The sequence below is a fragment of the Sceloporus occidentalis genome, unplaced genomic scaffold, assembly GCF_023333645.1.
Source record: "Sceloporus occidentalis isolate IW3139 unplaced genomic scaffold, rSceOcc1.0.p SCAF_69, whole genome shotgun sequence".
In the NCBI taxonomy this organism is placed as follows: Eukaryota; Metazoa; Chordata; class Lepidosauria; order Squamata; family Phrynosomatidae; genus Sceloporus; species Sceloporus occidentalis.
Window position 1 is genome coordinate 2,799,842 of NW_028317049.1, and position 20,296 is coordinate 2,820,137.

The window sequence follows — 20,296 nt, forward strand, 5'->3', positions numbered from 1 at the left end:
ATGTGATCCATGGGCCACCCAGTTCTCAGTCTTGGTATTCTTACCACTCCATCTTGCCTATCCATATTCTTCCTCTGGAGAGCATCAGGAGGAACACTGGTTGTTAGCACCAGCTCTCATGTTTAGGCACCTGAAGCTCAGGGACCACTTTGCAACTTTTCCCATTTCATTCTTGGCTAGCATTGTTGTATTTTAGAAAGGAGAAAGGGTGGGCAATCTCCAGTGGTCTGAGGATCAGTCTTCTTGTTTCCCAGCCATGGAAACCTTCCCCCTCTCCGAAAACCTGAACAAAACAAATTTAGAAGTAGCCAGAAGCCCACTTCTGCTTTTGTAAACCTACTTGAGAGTGGTGTGGTGGGCAAAACCCAGAGAGGACATGTACCTTGTCTTAATGTGAAATTGCTGCTCCTACAGGCCTCTAGGAGCGAGGATACCAATTGATTTCAGTGGGGGAAGAGGCAACATGGTGTAGTGATTTGAGCATGGGACTAGTGTAATAGCCGTCAGACTCTGGAGACCAGGGTCTGAATCCCAGCTCAACCATGTGAACCCATTGGGTGACCTTGGGCAAATTACACACTCTCAGCCTCAGATGGCAATGGCAAACCCCCTGGGATGAAACTTGTCAAAAAAGCCCCATTATAGGTTCACTTGAGGGTTGCCATAAATCCATAACAACTTGAAGGCGCACAACAAGAAGCCTGAGGGCTCTGGATTGCAGAGAGTGGGATTCCCACTCCATTTTAAGAGTCTGAAAGCAGTTTTGGAAACCACCTGGTCCCCCCCTCCTGCTCCGTATGGGGAACTCATTGGCTTCTTAATTCTTCAATAGCAAAATGTTTGTGTTTAGTTTGTTTCTTAGTCAGTGAGTAAACCTTGGCTCTTTTATTCCCTCCCTGTTTGTTTTTCCAAACCCTAGTTCACAGCTCCAAATATGGCCAGCGTCCTGGAGCAGCTGAATATAATCAATGGGATTCTCTTCATTCCAATCAGGTAAAGTAAGAACCAGCTTGACGTAGTGGTTTGAGTGTTGGATTGTGACTCTGGAGACCAGGGTTCGTTCCCAGCTTGGCCATGTAACCCACTGGGAGACCTTGGGCAAAATCACACTCTCAGCCTCAGGGGAAGAAAATGGCAAATTTTCTCTGAACAATCCTTGCCAAGAAAACCACAGGATAGGTTCGCCTTAGGGTTAATGTTTTAAACCCTTTTACGAGTTTTGATGGGTCTGTGATCGCATAATCTTGAACGGGCAGATGGATAATAAAATGTTATTATTACCATATATACTCGACTAGAAGTAGACCTCATGTATAAGTTGAAGGGAGGTTTTGGGGCCAAAATTATGGATTTTGATATGGCCCATGGATATGTCGAGGGTAAAACCTAGGGGCATGTAACAAAAAATGGAAAGTATGATAGAAAGGGAAATGATGCCAAAGAATTTAGAAAATCCTGGCAGACATATGTTTGTGCTCATACTAAAGGCTGGTTGGATGGGAAAGTAGAGGGGCTCCATGCTTCTTTTTGGTGCTCCCAGAATGGACTAAGCTCTTGCCTTACACATGAGTATATACAGTATTATATTTTAAAACGCAGACAGCTGGGGGAAAACATTGTTATGCAGAAACACTGCCTCAGTTAGGATAATCCTGAAAGTTGGAGCAGCTGTACTGGCAGAAAGGACACAGAGTGGTAACCAGAAAAGGACCTTTTCAGAGTCCTGATCTCCAGGTCAAAGCAAAAGAGAGCCATATTCCTTGTGTCCTCCCCTGTCCTGCTTGGCTGCCATCCTGGGAGTTTGTTCCCAGATTTCCCCTCTTGCTGTCGGGCCCGCGTGACCCTTTTTTGTCTTCTCTCCCCGCAGCCAAAAAGACTTGGAGAACCTGAAAGCGGAGGTGCAGAGGCAGCAGCAACTCCAGGAGGCTTTCAAGAGTGGAGAGCAGCCGGAATCGGAAGACAAGTCTCCCGAAGAGAGAGAACCTGAAGGCAACCCACCGGTCATCTCGGCTCCTTAGTCGAGAGAGAACCTGCTTCCTTAAAGTTAGCCGGCCCTTTTGCAATTGGGATCTGACCCCTGGCCTTGTTCGGGCAGCTTCTCTTTGGCAATGTGGTTTTTGTTTCGGGGTTTTTTGGTTTTTTGTTTATTTTTTTTGGTTTTGATTTGCACTGGTACAATGAATACACAATGCAAAAGAACTAAATCTTGAGAAATTGGCCCTACCTGTTGTGGCTGCTGTGTCGCACCCCCTGAATGTGGGGCTGTGGAGCTGCTGCCAGTGGCCAAAGCCTCTCTGTGGTCCTCGCCGGAGGCCGCGACGCTGACATGGGGAGGGAGCAAGGGGGCAGGAGGTACGCGCAGGGCCTGGGCATCTGTGGATGTAATAATCATCAAGCCATTTCTACTGTGTACATAAGAGATTTAATTCCAAGTGGAGGTATAATAACATTTCTCAGGTCATTTTTATGTTGATTTTACAGGACGCTTAAACTTTGTGGAGAAAGGAGACTCTTGCCCCCTGCCTCCCTGCGGCTCCCACTTTAATATTTTCTCTTGGCTCCTTAGTCCCCCTTTGCCTCCCAGTTCCAATGCTCTTCGGGTGATTGCAACACTTTAAATGCTCTATATTAATTGTAGATTCAGCCATATTTTTATCTAAATGTTGACCGACCATTTTGAGGTTGTTATTTTTTTTTATAAGGCCAGGAAAGAGTTGCTGCGGCCAGGCTTTCGAGGAAATGCTGGAGAATTATTTTTTAATTCTGATTTTTGTCCACTTCTAGGAGAGAGAGCCATTGGATTCCTTCTGGGTCTCACTGTCTTGCGTTTCCCTGGGCACTTTTTATTTTCTTATTTTGGCAATTCACGCTTGTTCGGGAAGAGATTATTGTTATAAAACTAGCCATGGCCCAAGGCAGGGTATTCTTTAGCTGAAAACTGTACAAGGGTAACAACCACCACAGACATTACATCCGAGATGCCTTTCAGCGCTGGCAGAGAGTAAACGTCACTTCCCAGCTCTTCCAGAGCCGTTCTGGTGGCTTGACCAGCTGTGGGTAGTAAAATGCTGTGCCTACACACTATTGCACTGTAGGGAAATGGTTTGCACAGGGGGGGTATTGGATATCTCCTTAGGGAAGTGATTTCCAAAGTTGATGGTACTGCCACTAGGGAGTGGCAAGGGAAAAGGGGGGGGGGGCGGGATGGGGGGCTTCAGTCAAAATAGTGGCAGGCAACAAAGGGGGGAAACCAGTGGCTTTTGGGACCAGGATGGTGGGGACGAGGGTTGCATGAAACGTCTCTTTTCAGGGTCCCTTAAAAACTACCCCACAGCCTCCTTGGTCTCAAAGTCCAGCACGGGCGAGAGGCTTCCCAGTCGCTGCTCAGTTGCTACTCCCAGGGTGACTGGGTGCAAAAGGAGCGGCGACTGGGTTTTGATTTGAATTTGCAGTTAAAACAGTAGACCTGATATCAAGAAATAGTTGTTGTGGGGAGCTGGGTTTGATGCCCAAGAGGAAAGAAGGCCATAGACTGAAAAAGCATGGGGACAACTGGTCTAAATAGTACCACGGCTGGCGCGACATGCCAGTAAGAATCCAATCCACTGTAGCTTCCATTGTCCACAGATGGGCCTGAATCCTGATAAAAGAGAAGGACTCAGGCATAGAAGTTGCCAGAGGGGCTGTGTAGGTGGGTTCCCCTCTTCTCCAAGCACCCTGAAAATCTATAGACCCTGCTCTCCGTCCCACCTCACCTCTTCAGCGTTTGCAATGGAAGATCCCAGTGCCTGCACACTCCTCCTCTTCCAGAGAGGTCCTATGAATCGCACAAAGCAAAGCCCTCATCCCCAACAAACCTCTCTGGAACAGAAATCGGTGTAAGGACTGTGAAGGGGTGTGTGGAGTGTTGCACAGGATAGGATTTGGGACAGGGTTGGAGGGAGAAGCAAAGATTGCCACCACAGAAACAGCCAAGCGCTCAAGCTGTTCAGGTCGAATAAATGTCGTTTTATTTTCAAGATTGATCTGTGAATGTATTAAAAACCAAGAATCATGAACAGAAAGCAAAGCTTCATTCTTTCTCTCCCTCCCTTTCTTCTCCTGCTGAAAGAGGAAATCTTTGTTAAATACTGTGGTGCTGGAAGAGTTCAAAGATATGGCTTTGTTAGTCTGCAGTCAGGACGAGATCTTGTAGCACCGAAGCTGCCACAGAATGCATCTGAGAAAGTAGAACTGAAAGCTCATGCTACCAGTTTCTTTCATCAGTTAATCTCAAAGGTGCTACAAGATCTCCCTAGATACTATGAAACTGGAAAATGATGGGTGACGCTCGAAATTTCTTTCTCATTTTCTCCCCGTGGCCGCTCATCCTCTTAATGGATTTGAACATAGGTTTTGTAGGAAGGCATAGCAACAGATTACACCCCATAAAATCTAGTGTTGCTGCTGGGATCAGCACCAGCATCTGCCCTGGTTGTAGATCTCCACTACTACCGACAAGTGAATGTGTCTTATGTGGTCACTTTGGCTTCTCCATCCCAGCCCTATCTTGCCAAGGAGTCCAAGTCTGGCTACTGAGCCCACTTTTTAGTAGAGCCACCTTTTGTATTGCATGGCATTTTGTTGACCTTTGCAATAATGTGTTGCCCACTGTGCTGCAAATACATACCTGTCTGTGCATGTGCAGGCATTTTCTCCATGTGATTCATTCTCACAGTATTTGGAAGGGGCTGGCAAGTGTGGGTGGGTGGCCTGTGTGTCCCTGATTCCCAAAACCAAGACACCTCTCATCCCCATTTCTTGAAGCATCGCTAGCACTGTAACCAGTTGTGGAAGGTTTTTTAAATCATCCAGAGCAAACTGTTGTGTCTGCATCAGAGATGAATGTACTGCCTTGTAGTGGAGACAACAGATGAAACCCAATTGATGGCCAAATGCAAAACTTGCAAACAGTTGCTTTGGTATGGAAACAACTGGGTTGTGACAGTTGAGTTGCCCCTGCTTGGCTCAAGGTGATACAGCACAGAGCCTTTCGAACTTCATTTGGTCTAAAGAAAAGTGTGAGAACTCAGAAACCGTCTCTTAAGGACAAATATCAATCCAATAACTTTAGGGGATTGTTAGGTTTTTTATTAGTACAGTGAGCCCTTGGTATCCTTGGCTGGAGTTTGCTTTCTGGACATCCAGGGGATATAAAAACCTGTGGATGTTCAAGCCCCATTCAATACAATGGATAATAAAATTATCCTTTCCCTTATATAAAATAGTGAAATAGAGGTTTGCTTTTTAGAATTTATATATGTATTTTTAAGCCATGGATGCTTGATGAAGAACCAGTGGATAATATTTGTCAGTCCCACCCTTAAGTTGCAAAGTGGGTAGATTACTGCTTTTGTTCATCTTTCCTTGCAAGGCTTTGGGACTTAGTTCACCAGTGACATTAGGTTGGGACAAATGACACATCAGAAGTCATAGGATTCCCCCTTGAAGGATTTCCAATGGCAGAAATGGGATCTGTTGGCTTATTTAACTGTGGTTCAGCCACCATAGTTGTGTTGATCTTTTCATTAGAAACTACATGGACAAAGTAACCCATGGAACAAGAACATCCATGCCTTTGCCACCACCGGCCATTGCAGGGAGAAGGACTGCCTCTCAACCTAAGTCCGCTTTTATAATGGCTGGAAAACCTTGGACCCCAGGGCCAAATGTGGACCTCCTGAGCTTTCAGGGGAGACGTGTGCCTTCCTCTCAATTCCAGCATTTGGTGGTTTTGCTCATTCTGCATTGCCAACCACAGCTTAGACAAAAGGAAGGACCATGTTACACTAGATCAACACGTGAGGCACTGCCTCTTTTGCTCCAATTTCGGGGCAGAAGGGTCACGAATATGCAAAAACCAACAGTTTGCATAATATAGACTAATCCTCAGATGGCTGGGGCTTCGAAGGGGATGGAAAATGCAAGGTCTGAACAGGGGTATGTAGCACGGAAGACTCAACTCAAACTAGTCTTCAGACCATTAAAGACCATTATCTGGCACTAGCAATCCTCTGTGACTAATTCACCTTAGTCCTTCCTCCGAACGACTCTTCCATCCCCTACCACTCCTCAAGTAAGTATGAATGAGGAAGAGCTCACTTTGCAACAACTGATAGCAAGACTCATAATGAACCTGTAGTTTCTTTTTTAACTGATTTACCAAAGTGGTAACAGTGGACAACCATCTCTTCTGGAAAAAAAAAATTAAGGACAAAGATAGTATGTCTAGGTAAAATCATTTCAGTGGAACGAACATAATGAGGTCACTCTATAGAAGAATCAATATTAATTAGGTTAGCAAAACTCTGATCGCCTACGGTTGTTAATACAGTTGCTCATTTGGGTGTTCAATGAAATTTAGGTCAAATTACAGCTCTGTAATTTGGGGCTGTGGGGCTCAATAGTAATTGCAGTGGCTTTTCAGTCATATCTGGCACATTTGAGGTGGCTTCTTCATTAGGTTTTTAACATAGGGAGAAGTGGTCATCCCCAAAATACTTCCACAGCTGGAAGTAGTGCTCCAGGTATAGCTTCCTCCAAGTATTCAGAACAATTGACCCAATAAAACGATTCTAGTTTGTCCTGAGTAACTCCAGTTGAGTCTTCCTTATCTGGAATTTCAAAATCCAAAAAGGTCCACGTGGATGGCTGAGATCATGACAGCTTTGCTTTCTGACAGTCCAAGGTACAGAACATTTGTTTCACATTAAAATTGTATAAAATTACTTTGAGGTTCTGTATACAAGGTACTTTGAGGTTCTGTATACAAGGTATATATCTAACATAAATTTTGTGTTTAGACTTGGGTCCCATCTCCAAGATAGCTCATTGCATGCAGATATGCAAATACAGGTGTTCCAAAACCCAAAAGGTTCTGAAACCCCAAGCACAGTTTCAAAATAAGGGAGACTCAACCTGTATTGCTTGTTCCCTACCCAAATATAGGACCAACAGTTCTGCTAGTGCAGTGCCATTTTTGTGCTAACCCCTGAAACCCCTCAGTAGGTGGTATGAAGTAGCAAGTATCCTTTGGCCATGTTAAGCCATATCGATTAGTAGACTATTCCCTCTCCTCCTTCAGGCATTGCCCAGAACATCTAAATGGATGCCCATCATCATGTGGTAGGAAATTCCTCAGTGGAGGACTTGTCTGCAACTCAGTCTTATAGCCCAAATCTGAGCCATAAGGAGGTGGGTGAGGTGGAATCACGCATGTACTGTATACACTCATGTGTAAGTCTAGAAATTTTAGTCACAAACTGACCCCCAAAAAACCTGAGTCGACTTGTTCATGGCTCAATGTAAATACAGTATTTTAATTTTAAAAGGAACCATCCCCTAGTGAAAGGCAAGAGCATAATCTATATCCTGCAAGCACTGACCCTTCTCTGCTCCCTCATCCATGCAGCCTTTAGCCTGGGCACAAATAGATATGCCTGTGCAAGTTCTTTGGCACTGGCTTTCCTTTGCTTCATCCTTTTAGGTCCTTTGTTACATGCTCCTAGGTTTTACCCTATTAAATTCCATAATTTTGGCCCCAAAGCCTTCCCTCAAATGATATATGAGGTCAACTTAAAGCTGTGTATATACGGTAATGAGGAACCCACCAGGTTGATGCACGTTGACTGGCCTCAACTGTAAGTATCTGTGTTAGACAGCAGGGAGGTCTTTATACACAAAAAGATGTGTAGGCTTGCTCACAATTTGGATGCCAACGCAAGCAGCACACAAAAAGTGCACGCAAGCCACTGCTTATGTGTACATTTCCCAACCACAGCCTACAGGACATGAGTGCAATGGCAGAGGCTGAGCCAGGAGTATGTTCCTGCTCCTCTTTATTCATTTGGCACAAGATACAAGTAAAGCTCAAAGGGGGTTCTAGGTTCATGGAAGAGGAGAACAGAGCAGAGAGATTGGATGTAGGCCTTGCACCCGGGACCCAGCACCACCAACCTGCACAGAAATGAAAGAGTCTCACATTTGACGCCTCTAATCCTAACACCCAGGTTACTATTCTTCCGACCGCTTAAAAATGAACAACTCAAAGCATCTGATCTTTTCTGCACCTAAGCAAAGAAAGAAACACATTTAGCTTTATATGCATTTAATAGTTTACCAATTGGTACAATAAGATTTTTTTGTTTTAATATGCAGAAAACATGAATAAATTTTTGTTTTACACAGTCTGAGAGCAACAAATCTTACTGTAAAACACAGAGCAGTATTATATACATTCCTTTACTGATTTTTTTTCTTTTTGTTTTAAATTTTTAATGGTGTCAATATCTTTCAGTTAACTCCTACAGTCTGGAGGGGGGTGAGGAAAGAAACTTTCTCCAACGGCAATCTCTATCTTGTTTTCTCATGAGAAAAGAAATGATCATAATAATAAAGACGTTCGTCTTCATGTCAGTGTCGGGATCAAACTTCTAAAAAACGTGGAAGGGTTTGGTTTTTTTTTGCTAATTCTCTTAAGAATGAAATTTGGAAAGCTTGGAAGGATCTGCGCAGGACGAGAAAGCGGTTACTTACAGGGACACAGTGGAAAGAGAATCAAAAAAGGCCAGTTAACATCCAGTCGTGACTTGCCAACCCAGTTTCCCCCATCCCAAGTTTTCTCTCCCATACTGGTTTTGCCTATTTTATACATACAATTTCTGCCACTAATGGAGAGGTTTTGCATTAGCTAAGTACCCTGGGTATTTAAAAAACAAACAAACTGGACTCCATGTGGAACTGAGAACCGTTTCCCCCCCTTCGTTCAGATACTCAAAACATCCATCTTGGGATTATAAAGCCACTACTGCGTCTGAAACCCGACCCGAAATTTACCTTTTTAAATAGCTTTCAAGGGCTGGGATCCTGAAGTAAGGGAGTGAGGCAAGGTGGGGAAAGGAGAGAAAGCTACTTAAGAATGGTTTAAGAGACGGTTTGCATTAAAAAGAGGTAAAGAGGAGAAGCAGCATCCAGGTACCAAGGGAACCGACCTGGAGTTGGAGCGGGGCAGGGCTTGGTGAGGCGACGGCCAAAGCTTTCAAAATACTACAGTGCTCCACTGCTCTTGACAACTTTGCTAGCAACTAGTATTCTGTGTTTATTTTATTTTTTTGTAAATTTTGCTTTTTTAATTATTATTATTATTATTAGTGCTCTGGGCACACCATTGGTCACACCACACACACAAAAGCAGGACGGCTTTTCAACAAAAAATGGTAAAGTGCAAGACGTTCTGAGACATGTCGGCTTTCGGGTTGTGTCAAAACCACACACAAAAGTAAAAGAGAGAGAAAGGAGGGAGAAAGAAGGATGCACCTAGAACGTTTCGCGGGAACATCTCGATCCATGCAATGCTGGAATGTGTGTGTGTGTGTTGCGCGCGAAGAGAAGGGGAAAGAGAAGGTGTGTATGTGTGTGTGCTTCAGAGAGAGAATCTGTTTGCAACATTATTTAGAGAGAACGGACATGGGGCCGGTCTGTTTGGCAATGACCCTGCCTATTCCTGCATGCGGTGAACCCCTAAACTCCAAAAGCCTCTTACAATCCAGACCAGTTAAACCTCAGCACTCAAAAGACTCTTCACAGAAAAGGAAAAAAGGCACAGGAAGAGACAGCCAGAGAGACAAACGCAAAAAGGCACGCTCCAACTCCAAATCACGCCACCTCCCTTGTCTGCTTTTTCTTTCATTTTAAAAACCAGGGTTAGAAATGCTGATCCAGTCCACAACCTTCCCTGAGAATTTTCTGGTTTTGATCATACTAAATGAATTTGTATTATACAAATTTGGAGTCATTCAAAGCAAGGGGGCTTTCCTTCTTGCAAACTAATTGGAGACTAGAAAAAGGGCTTTTTCTTCCTTTTTTTTTGTCCCGAATCACTTGGCTGAGGATTGAAAAAGGAAAAAAGAAAAAACCAGTGGTCAAACTCCCATGTTAAGAAGGTACCTTTGTTTCACTGATTGTGGAAATACATAAACGTTAATCCTTAACCTGAATTGCTCTATCTTCTCAACTTTAATAATGGTTAGCAAGCCTTGTTACAGCTGCATCACTACAGATTAAGAAATTCTCAAAAGGCAAGAAGAGCAATGAGGTTTTACATTTTTGAAAGAACAGCTTAAACACTAGGATAAGACTTTAAATGTGGATTTTTTAAACTGACCATCAAAACGGGAAAATACTAGACTCTCCAGAACTCAGCCTATTCCTTGCCTCTGTCATTAGCCGCCTTTTGGTTTGCACAAGACGCCAAAGACATAAAATGCTCTTCCATGTGGGTGAACCAAAGTCTGCTATTATGCTTTCTCTTGAAGTGCACTGAAAGGAGGGTTTAGGGGTTGTTTCTAGCTATATTTCTTTTTGTTTCAAAAAAGAGAGGGAGAGTCATTAAAAATTCACAGAGTAAATAAAACAAATTGCATTTGTTTGTTAAAATATATCCAGCCGGCTGCTTCGTACACTTTTACGTGGATTTTTAGATTAATGAAGAACCGGAATACGTGACCCATTGGGAATTTTGTCCAAAAATGCTTAAATGTATCCTCTTTCAGAAAACCCACATGTGTTTTAGGGCTTTTCCAATAGTGGGGTAAAGTTTCCACGCTGAGCATGGACACAACAGCAAGCTGATGAGTTTCAGCACACAAAATGGGATGGTGAAGTTCCCTAAAGGCTTGCCAACTTACACCAAGAAGGTTGCCAACTTTCTGGTAGCATTAAGAGCCTTCCAGTTTCCTCCCTACACCCCTCCCTACTTTCTTGAATATCACAAGCTGTGAACACGACACATTCGGAGACGCCTGCCCCACGCTCTCGGACCTTCTCTCTGGTTTCCTGCCCTGCTTTCAATAACTGGAAAAGCCTCATCCAAATCCTACTCCATTTTCTAATACTCAGACTAAGGGGAGGTGGGGAGAGACACCTTTCGATGCTGACACTGAAAAACCTTAACAAGCCACAACCAAAGCCAACAGGGAGAAGGCCAAACCGTCAGGAGTCAACTGGGAGAGATTTAAGTCTAACTGCCCAGGTAAGAGCCGACTTCAAACAAGACTGACAGCCTCCCGATGACACATTTTGCATGGAAAGCGTTAAGCGCCGAGTGTTAGAACACAACAGAATGGCAAAGACCAATTTTAATAAGAATTTACACATCACATCATATCAAGGTTTCTCTTCCTATACTGCAGCTTGTTAGTACAGGAATACTAACTTCTTTCTTCTTCTTCTATTTTTTAATAGACGTGATAGGAAGCCAAAATAAAAATATATCCTATTGATTTGGCAAATATGTCATGAGAGGAGAGAGAGGGAGAAAAAACCCAGAAAAGTTTAATTAGTATCCATTAATTACATAAGATTCTAAGTTGCAGCCTTGTTCATCTAGTATCCTTAGATTTCATAAGCACACTTAAGTGATGTTACAGAGATACGTGTTTCGGAAAGAGCCCTCGCCCACCCACCCCCAAAATATCCCACATGAGAGCCGCTAAGTTTACAGGCACCACCCGAGAGAAGAGGAGGACGGGCATTTAAATCGATCCGGTACAGAACAGTTTTGCTGTCGCCAGTTTAAGTGCCCCGAATTCAACCAATCAGCTTCTGCCTTCTCAGGTCTGATGTGACCAATGCCAGCCCATGTTCTTAAAACCTATGGTACTTCTAGACAACGTATGTAAATTTACAGTATACAATTTGGATTCACCATGCATGAATACTTTGTGTGTAACATTTAATAAGCTCAATCTACATCCAGAATAATTTACATGAAAGGACAATATTTATTTTAAACAGAGCTCAATGGGGAATCATGGTATCCGAGTGCATCCAGAGGGGGAGGGAGGGGGTGGGTCAGACGTGAATTCGATCAACGGCACTCCCACACTTTTACTGTTTGATCTACACTGCCAGTGACCACGTAGGGCGCTGTCTTGTGGAAATCTGCAAGAGAGGGGGAAACAGACGTTAACACACATCATCGGTGCGAAGAAAATTAGGGCTTGATAGTAGCCAAGTACCAGAGCTGTGTGATGTCAGATGAGTTGCAAGAATGCCTCCGCAACAAATAGGATGCCCCACATGCCCTGACACAGGGAGAATGACTACAAATGATGCCTGATACAACCCACAGAAAAACAGAGGGAGAACAGCTGTCCTTACTGTTTTTCAGAAGCAAAGCCAAAGCTTCACACAATCTAGTTAACTAAGGGCCTGCTTCGGGTCACTTTGGAGATATGCTGTTTAAATGATACACATATCTTAAGAGGCCAGAAGCTGCAGTCCATAGGACTAGAGCATGGCTTTGGCATGGCTTTTGGCTTCTTAAGACACATGCATCATTTAAACAGCATACCTCCAAAGTGACCTGAAGCATCTTTATTTTGGCCTGTCTGTTCAGGCCCTAAGATGTTGCTTTTAAGGGGTAGACAGATAACCTGTCATTGTAAGCCGCCCAACAGGCAAGGAGGCAAAATGGATGAGGAAATCAAGAGTTCCGCCACCTGAGCCAATTTGCAGCATCAAAAAAAAAATACATCTCAAGATACAAAGAGCAGCTGAAACACAGACTAAAGCTGAACCATGCTCTGTTAAGATTCAAAGATATAGCTGTGTTAGTCTGTAGAATCAGTATGTAGAGAGATCTTGTAGTAACTTTTATGATTAACTGAAAGAAAGAAATTGGCAGCATGAGCTTTCGCAGACTTCTAGACTGAAGTCTAGGAAAGCTCATGCTGCCAATTTCTTTCTTTCAGTTAGTCTCAAAGGTGCTACAAGATCTCTCTACGTATATATTCTACATATATACTCTGTATATACTCTCTCTATCAGCATCAGATCCCCGCTACCACCATCCATGTCATACCAAACTGCTTTTGTAAATCTCCCCCATTTTCTCCAGGTGGTTTCGCTAGATGGCATGGGAGCTGCTTAAGAAACAAAAGCCTAAAGCAGTGATGTCCAAACTCTGGCCCTCCAGGTGTTTTGGACTTCATCTCCCAGAAGCCCCAGCCACCTTGGCCAATAGTCTGGGATTCTGGGAGATGAAGTCCAAAACACCTGGAGGGGCAGAGTTTGGACATCGCTGGCCTAAGCCTTTTAGCATGTGCCATTCCTTGTGTGGCTTGGGGAGGGGGGAGGGCTATACCTAGATCAGTGGTTTTAGATGTTTTGGACTCCAGCTCCCAGAATTCCTGAGTGTTGGCCAAGCTGGCTGGGGCTTCTGGGAGATAAAGCCCAAAACCCTTGGAAGACCAAAGTTTGACCTAGATCACCAACTGTTTTATAGATGAAGGGGTATTACATGAGAATCTATTAAGTAAGGAGCTCACACATGCTATATAACCTTGTCTTACAACTCGGCTGTGTTCCTCCTCCACCTTCACTCTTGAGTTTGTGTTGCCTTACATGTCACTGGGGACCAAGCACTGGCATGTTTTCCTCAGATGACGTCTCCCTCCACAAGCTCAAGTTTAAAGCAAAGAACAAACTCATTTTGTTAGCAGTGGAGAGGAAGCCATGTGGAAACGCAGCTTCACAGATAAAACAGCCAGCAAGCCTATTGCTCATGCTGGATAAACCACCAGTATAGTCTCCTTCCAACTTTCAATACTCCTCCCCATTCTTCTTTTATGAAGAAAGAAACAAATAGTCAGGGCTCTTTCTTTGAAAGGATGGGGAATTTTACACCAGTCTGAAACAGTGGTGTGCTCCTATGGTTGTGCTCATTCAATAAAGCATTATTTATCTAGCACTCAGCTATATGTTAGACAGTTAAGTGGTGAAAAATACAAGTTTGACTTGTGAGTTCAACTTTGGCTGCAAGCACAGTCTCTGTAAAACTCAGCTGCGTTTTGCTAGAAGCACAATGAACACACATACATACCCAACGAGGTAACAAAGTGTTCGTGCGCATTAAGAGTCTTCATGCATCTTTTGTTCTTGTAGTCCCAGACACGCAAGGTCTTGTCATCGGCACAGCTCAAAATAAATTTCCCCCCAGAATGGAAGAGGACACCACGTACCCAGTTATCATGGCCCACCTTTAGAAAGAGAAAGAGAAACAAATGCAAGGCCATGCAAGCAAGACTTGAGGGCACACCTGAACATTCATAATGCAAGTCAAAGCCCTATGCCAAGTTGTGCTTGTCTTTATCTTAAAGGAGGAACTATCAGAATTCATGAACAGATACAGTACTCAGCTTTTCCTCAAACTTTCTTGTAGCTCCATCAATTCTATTTATTGTGACTAGTCTAACTGGACTCCTTAGCAACTATTTAAGGTCATCCAGTCCAGATAGTCTTGTCTAAATGCTTATGAAACAGCTGAACAGTCTGACAGCGTGTCAGGGAAGAAATGCAGGGCACTTACAAGAGTCATAAGGCACATGCCAGTACTAATGTCCCACATCTTAATGGTCTTGTCTCTAGATCCAGAAAGCAGGAAAGGCCCGGGCTTGCCACTCTTCTTAGTCTACAGAGAAAAGAAGATACTGATTTTAGAAGATGGATACTTCACATGGTAGAACTACATACCCGCCTTTAGAGCAAGCAAGACAGAACACTAAATTAAATAAAAAAGAAAGTTACTTTCAAAATGAATAATACTGTGAATCAGCATTATGCTATGCTAAACAAATGCAGGAGAGCCAGCATGGTGCAATGGTTTGAGCACTGGATGCCAGAGACCAGGGTCTGAATCCCCCACTTAGCTTTGGAAACCCATTGGGTGACTTTGGGCAGAGGAAGGCCATGGTAGCAAATACCTTCTGAACAAATCTTGCCAAGAAGACCCCATGAAAGGGTCACCATAAGTCAGAAACAATTAGAAGAAACACATTAACAAAATAAAAGAAAGGCAACCCCCCAAAAAAACAGATCAACAGATTTTGGAAATAAACGTAAAACATAAATCCAACCAAAAATACCAGTTAGACCTACCTGACACAGCAAAAAAGTGTCCTATAATTAATGATAGTTCAATTTTAATTTGTTTGGATCACCCTCCCTGCCCCACACTCATTCACAATGGATTCATTGTGTGTAACAATGCCAACAAACTTGCTCTGGATATTACAAGCAACCTTCCTGGCACCTTCTGGAAACAGACTGCAACCTTTACTTTCCCCATCCATTGCTTGAAATAATGGCAGCTGTAATCGAAACAAGAACAACATGGGGCTTGGCAAAGTTTGCTACAGAACCTACAGTAACGAGAGTAAGAAGGAAGGTAAAATCTATATCAGAATGGGTCAGTCTCTCATTGTCTCTCTACTGGGCTTACTTTTACCATCCTCACCCCAGTGCTTTTTGTTCACACCAATGCAAGCTGGCAGTCTGGAAAACCAGAGACATGAAGAGGCCTATGTACTGGATAAGATCACGTAAGTAACAAGCTGGGGAAGAGAGCCTGGGGCACGCTATCATATGATCTGCTCCTCTTAGAATCCCAGAGAAGAGCAGCACAGAACTTGAACCAAGGTGTGCCACTCAGCCAAAAGGCAAACACTATATTTAAGAAAAAATATTCAGGGGTAGCTGTGTTGGCCATACAGCAAAATACAATAACATCCCAAATCCACAAAACAGCCCTTTATTCAGACAACCAAAATGCACAAAATACACGATGCAGGTTTTCAAAGCTCCACAGGCTTCTTCATTGGGCAAAAGTGTTAAAGAATTATATTGGAGAATATTCTCCTGTATAATTCTTTGATACCTTTGCCTGATGAAGACGCCTGCATCGTATATTTTGTGCATTTTGGTTGTCTGAATAAAGGCCTGCATTTCCTCAAGGTCTTGCTGTTGTATTGCTCTGTGGGGGGGATATCTATGCAAGCGGGTCCCTCTACCTCCTGGCCATGAGGCACTGGGAACAAAGCATCCACTCATCCCTCCACATTTGTAGCTTTGACTTTTGCAGATCTGATTATTCACAGATTTTATTAATATGTTCTCTCTAGGAATATCTAGGTCCCCCAGTGCATATCTATGGTCAACTTTAACCACAAGTCAGACTGAAAAACCTAGAGATTCCCAGAGAGAACACACTCCACTAGGAATCTGTAGCTCTTCCAGTGCAATTCTATGGTCAATGTCTGGCAAATGTTAACCACAGAGTTGCACTGGAGGACTTAGGGTGTTCTCTCAGGTAAATCATGTTTTTGTTATCTGCAGCTTTTCCACATTCACGGAGGTCCTGTGCCCCTAATCCCAGAGAATGTGGGGGGACAAGAGTACAGAAATACCAAATGGTACTTCCTCTGAGATCCAAGATGTCTCCATTTCTTGCGAGATCACAATCCTCTCTGTTAGCAACACTGAATCTCTCTCAAGACAAGCCTCCATGCTTTTGCATTAGGAAAATTTTAGGTACTGTTTTAGTAAAACATGACCAATTTAGTCCGATTATTTTTTTTTAATGTTATTCCTTTGTTGGGGGTACAAATCTCTAATAGTAAGATTCTCGGTCCATTGACTCCCTCTTTAGGATTCCCCTGTAGTGGCTAAAATGTGGTATCTCCACATCCAGGAAACATATTTAGAGGTAGCCATGTTGGCCATGTAGCAAAGTATTTTGTGTTTAAATGGGACTTGGGTCAGCACAACAACACTTGGACAAAATGCAGGCCTGTGACTAACACTGTTCTATTATTTTAACCACTATTCTTTTTACCTAAGAGAACACCTCTCTAGGAATCTCCAGCTCCTCCAGTGCAACTCTCCGGTCAAGATCTGCCAAAGGTTGACCGCAGAATCATGATGGAGGACCTACAAATGCCTAGAGAAGTGTCTTCTCTAGAAACATCTAGGTCTCCAGCACAACTCTACGGTCAAGAGTTGCACTGGAAGACCGAGAGATTCCTAGAGAGAACATATTCATCATAATGAATCAAACCGGAAATAATCAAATCCGCACAAGTCCAAGCCGCAGATGTGGAGGGTCAACTGTACATTCTCTCCCCTTAGCACAGCTCCCTCCATTAGCACACAAGCCAAGATGGAATGGGTGGGATTGAAAGGCTGCTTGAACATCAACATTTGATTTATTTTATTTCAAAGATTTACCTCCCGCCTTTCTCCCGCAATGGGCTTCAAGGCCTTTGGCCACTTGGCTGCTGTGCCTTTGGGACCATCGTTCCTGTATCAAGCCAGCAGAGGGCAGAGAAGAGGAAACTGCTGCAGATAAACAGTCAGCTGAGAGAAGTGACCTCAAATACACCCTTGGAAGTCTTTTTATGAAAGTTAAAAGGAATGAGTTCATACCTACTGGTGGCACTAACTGCAAAACGATCACACACTCTTTCACAATGCTAGAAACCTGACAACGAATGAACTTTCACGGAGGGTGACCATCTGTCAAAAGTAGCAGTGACCCACTATCTGCCAGCAACCAACACATTTTTGCATTTCCCCCCTCTACATACACTCCAGTTCGCCTTTCCCAACACATTTAGCTATACCCCATACACACACACACACACACACAACTGTCGCTATTGCCTGTCCCTCAGTTACTTCCAAAACTTTAACCAAAAGTCGCACTGAAGGACCCAGAGATTTCTAGAGAGAATACTCCATTAGGCCTTTATAGATCCTCCAGCGCAATTCTATGGTCAATGTCTGGCAGATGTTGACCATAGAGATGCACCAGAGGACCTAGAGATTCCTAGAGAAGTGGTAAAAACATAGTGTTTTTGTTACCTGTGTTTTTTTCACATTCACAGGGCGTCCTATGCCCCTAACCCCAGCGAATGTGGAGGGACAAGTGTACAGCAATACCAAAAAATGCTTCCTCTGAGATCCAAGATGTCTCCATTGCTTGTGAGATCACCCCCCCCCCTTTTGTTAGCAAGAGAACATTGAATCCCTCTCAAGAGAAGCCTCCTTGCTTTTGCATTAGGAAAATTTCAGGTACTGTTTTAGTTTCATGTTATTCAAAGGGGCTTCCTTGAAAAGCCATCTGGAAAATCTAACAAAAGGCAACCACCCAGCTATCTGGGGCATGTTATTTTGACTGCTGCACACCAGGGATGGTGTTAGTCTACAAAACTATAAATGGTCTGCACAATGGCACCATATTCCTCCTGCATTGGTTGGTCTATTCACCATGATAGTCAAAAAGCTTTGATCCAAAGTGTCACACCAGGCATAGGACTGGCAAGGATGGGCCTTCTTAGCAGTGGCTCCTGGGTTGTGAAAGCTGCTGCTTAGAGGAACCACATGACCTATTTTTGGTTCAATGCAATGTTAAAACTTGTTTGAATGACTTCCTCCAAGCCGGTGGCTTGATGTTTATTTCAACTTGAATGATGATGCATTTCAGGCACCTGATGAAATAACTAGTTCATGAAGTACTATGCCTTAACAAAACTGTCAAGGTGTCACATGAGTTCTTTGTAAGTTTCATTTATATCAACTTCTATATAAGTTAAAAGTATAAGCAAGGCTATAGACGTTTTTGAAGCTTTTTATAAACTTCACTTATTTGCTGTTATGACCCCTCTCTACTCTCTCATTCATCGAGCCTTTATTGTGAGCCTTTATTGTGTTATGCCTGCTAAAAATCTGTAAATTCGTTGGCATTGTTTTCCTTTGCTTTATCCTTTACACCCTTTGCTAAAAGTCTTCAAGTTTTACTCTCGTCTTCTTCATGGGTCATATCCAAATCAGTAAATTTGGTCTCAAAACCTGTCATCGAATTTTACGTGAGGTTGACTCGTAGTAGAGTATATACGGTAAGATTATTATACATCTTTTAAAAAAATAAGCTCTGGTGCCACAACAAACTACCATTGCCAGAAATCCATAGCATTAAGACATGGCAGTTAAATCTGGTCAAATCATCTGTCAAACCAGATTATTTCTGCAGTGCAAATGCAGCAGCAGAGAGACCACTAAAGCAGTTTATGGTCTAAATTGCCTTCCTGAAAAGGCCTTAGAAGGGAGTGCTAAAGAAAAACCTTTCCAGATAACTCCACAGCCACCACTTCTATCTATCAGAGTCTATCTGAACCAAAAGAGAAGAACTGCTGCGGACAGTACCAGCACCTAATAGAATTTCAAACACCACAGCCACTGCATGTTTTCCTCTCTACAACCCCTGCTCCCTACAATAAGGTGCCCTTTATGCCATGGACAGTGATGACAAGTGGAAGATGAAATACTCTCTGATGGATGAGTATCCACATCTGAGTGCCCACCACCACAAATCCTCTTCAAGTGTGTAAAAGGTTGCAATGCAGACAAGGGTGCCATTATCAGCATGGGTTTTGGAGAAGGAGAACATAGGTCACTTGCCTCAGATCCCGTAGCTTCCGATATGGTGGAATAGGAGCTTTCAGGAGCCCAGGAGATGCACTCTACCACATGCTCATGTTCTCTAAGTTCAGCTTTGCATTCCTTTGTTGCTACCACCCAGACACGCACCGTCTGGTCATTGGAACAGCTGGCAATCAGCGTGCCATCCTGGTTAGGCCGTACCATGCGGACCCATTCTCTATGCCCCGAGAAAGTCTTCACACAGTAGCTGTTTGAAAGAGACAAAAACGGACAGGTTTTGACAGAATACAACTCCACCTAACACAGGGGTTCCCAACCTGGGGGTCGCCAGGTTGGGAATCCCCCCGCCTCCCCCTCCCCCTCCCCTTTTCTCCGCAGGTGCCGGCGCTAGCGCAGGCACTGCACGGGGAAAAGGGGAGGGGGTGGGGCTCCCTCCTCCTTCCCTTCTTGCGAGTGCTGGCCCTGGCACAGGCACTCACAAGGAGAAGGTGATGGGGGCGGGGCCTCCTCCTCCTCCTTCCCTCCCTTCCCGCGGCTGCCAGACAGCTGTGGGGAGGAAGGAAAGGGGGGCTCCTCCTCCTTCCCTGCAGCTGCCAGACAGCCGCGGGAAGGAAGGAAAGGGGGGGGTCCTCCTCCTCCTCCTTCCCTCCCTTCCCTGCAGCTGCTAGACAGCTACGGGGAGGAAGGAAAGGGGGGGGGGTCCTCCTGCTCCTCCTTCCCTCCCTTCCCGCGGCTGCCAGACAGCCGTGGGGAGGAAGGGACGGTCGGGGCTGCCTCTTCCTCTTCTCCCCGCGGCTGCCAGGCAACCACGGGGAGAAGGGGATGGGACTGCAAGCCCCAGAGGCCTTTGCGGCTGGAAGTCCCACCCCTTCTCCCCTGGTGGCCTCCCTATTTGGTTGAGAGGTTGGGAAGGAGTGGGACGTCCGGCCACAAAGCCTGCTGGGGCTTGTATGCAGCCGAAAATCCTGCCCCTTCCTGG

The 20,296-nt window shown here is 44.2% G+C and overlaps 2 protein-coding genes across 4 annotated transcripts in view; one reads left to right on the forward strand and one right to left on the reverse strand.

Moving 5' to 3' along the window:
- Positions 1-3,181, forward strand: part of LOC149286402 (clustered mitochondria protein homolog) — an 82,415-nt gene extending 79,234 nt beyond the window's left edge. For both annotated transcript variants that reach the window (XM_089494035.1, XM_089494034.1), the window contains exons 25-26: positions 920-993; positions 1,868-3,181. In XM_089494035.1, the coding sequence (XP_089350161.1) occupies positions 920-993; positions 1,868-2,018 (225 nt within the window). In that variant the 3' untranslated portion in view covers positions 2,019-3,181. The remainder of the gene's footprint in view (positions 1-919; positions 994-1,867) is intronic.
- A 4,948-nt stretch (positions 3,182-8,129) lies between these two features.
- The window catches only part of PAFAH1B1 (platelet activating factor acetylhydrolase 1b regulatory subunit 1), a 58,293-nt gene continuing 46,126 nt past the window's right edge, over positions 8,130-20,296 (reverse strand). For both annotated transcript variants that reach the window (XM_089494155.1, XM_089494156.1), the window contains 4 exons: positions 19,336-19,564; positions 14,408-14,509; positions 13,922-14,078; positions 8,130-11,979 (listed from right to left, as the gene is read on the reverse strand). In XM_089494155.1, coding sequence (XP_089350281.1) covers positions 11,906-11,979; positions 13,922-14,078; positions 14,408-14,509; positions 19,336-19,564 — 562 coding nt within the window. In that variant the 3' untranslated portion in view covers positions 8,130-11,905. The remainder of the gene's footprint in view (positions 11,980-13,921; positions 14,079-14,407; positions 14,510-19,335; positions 19,565-20,296) is intronic.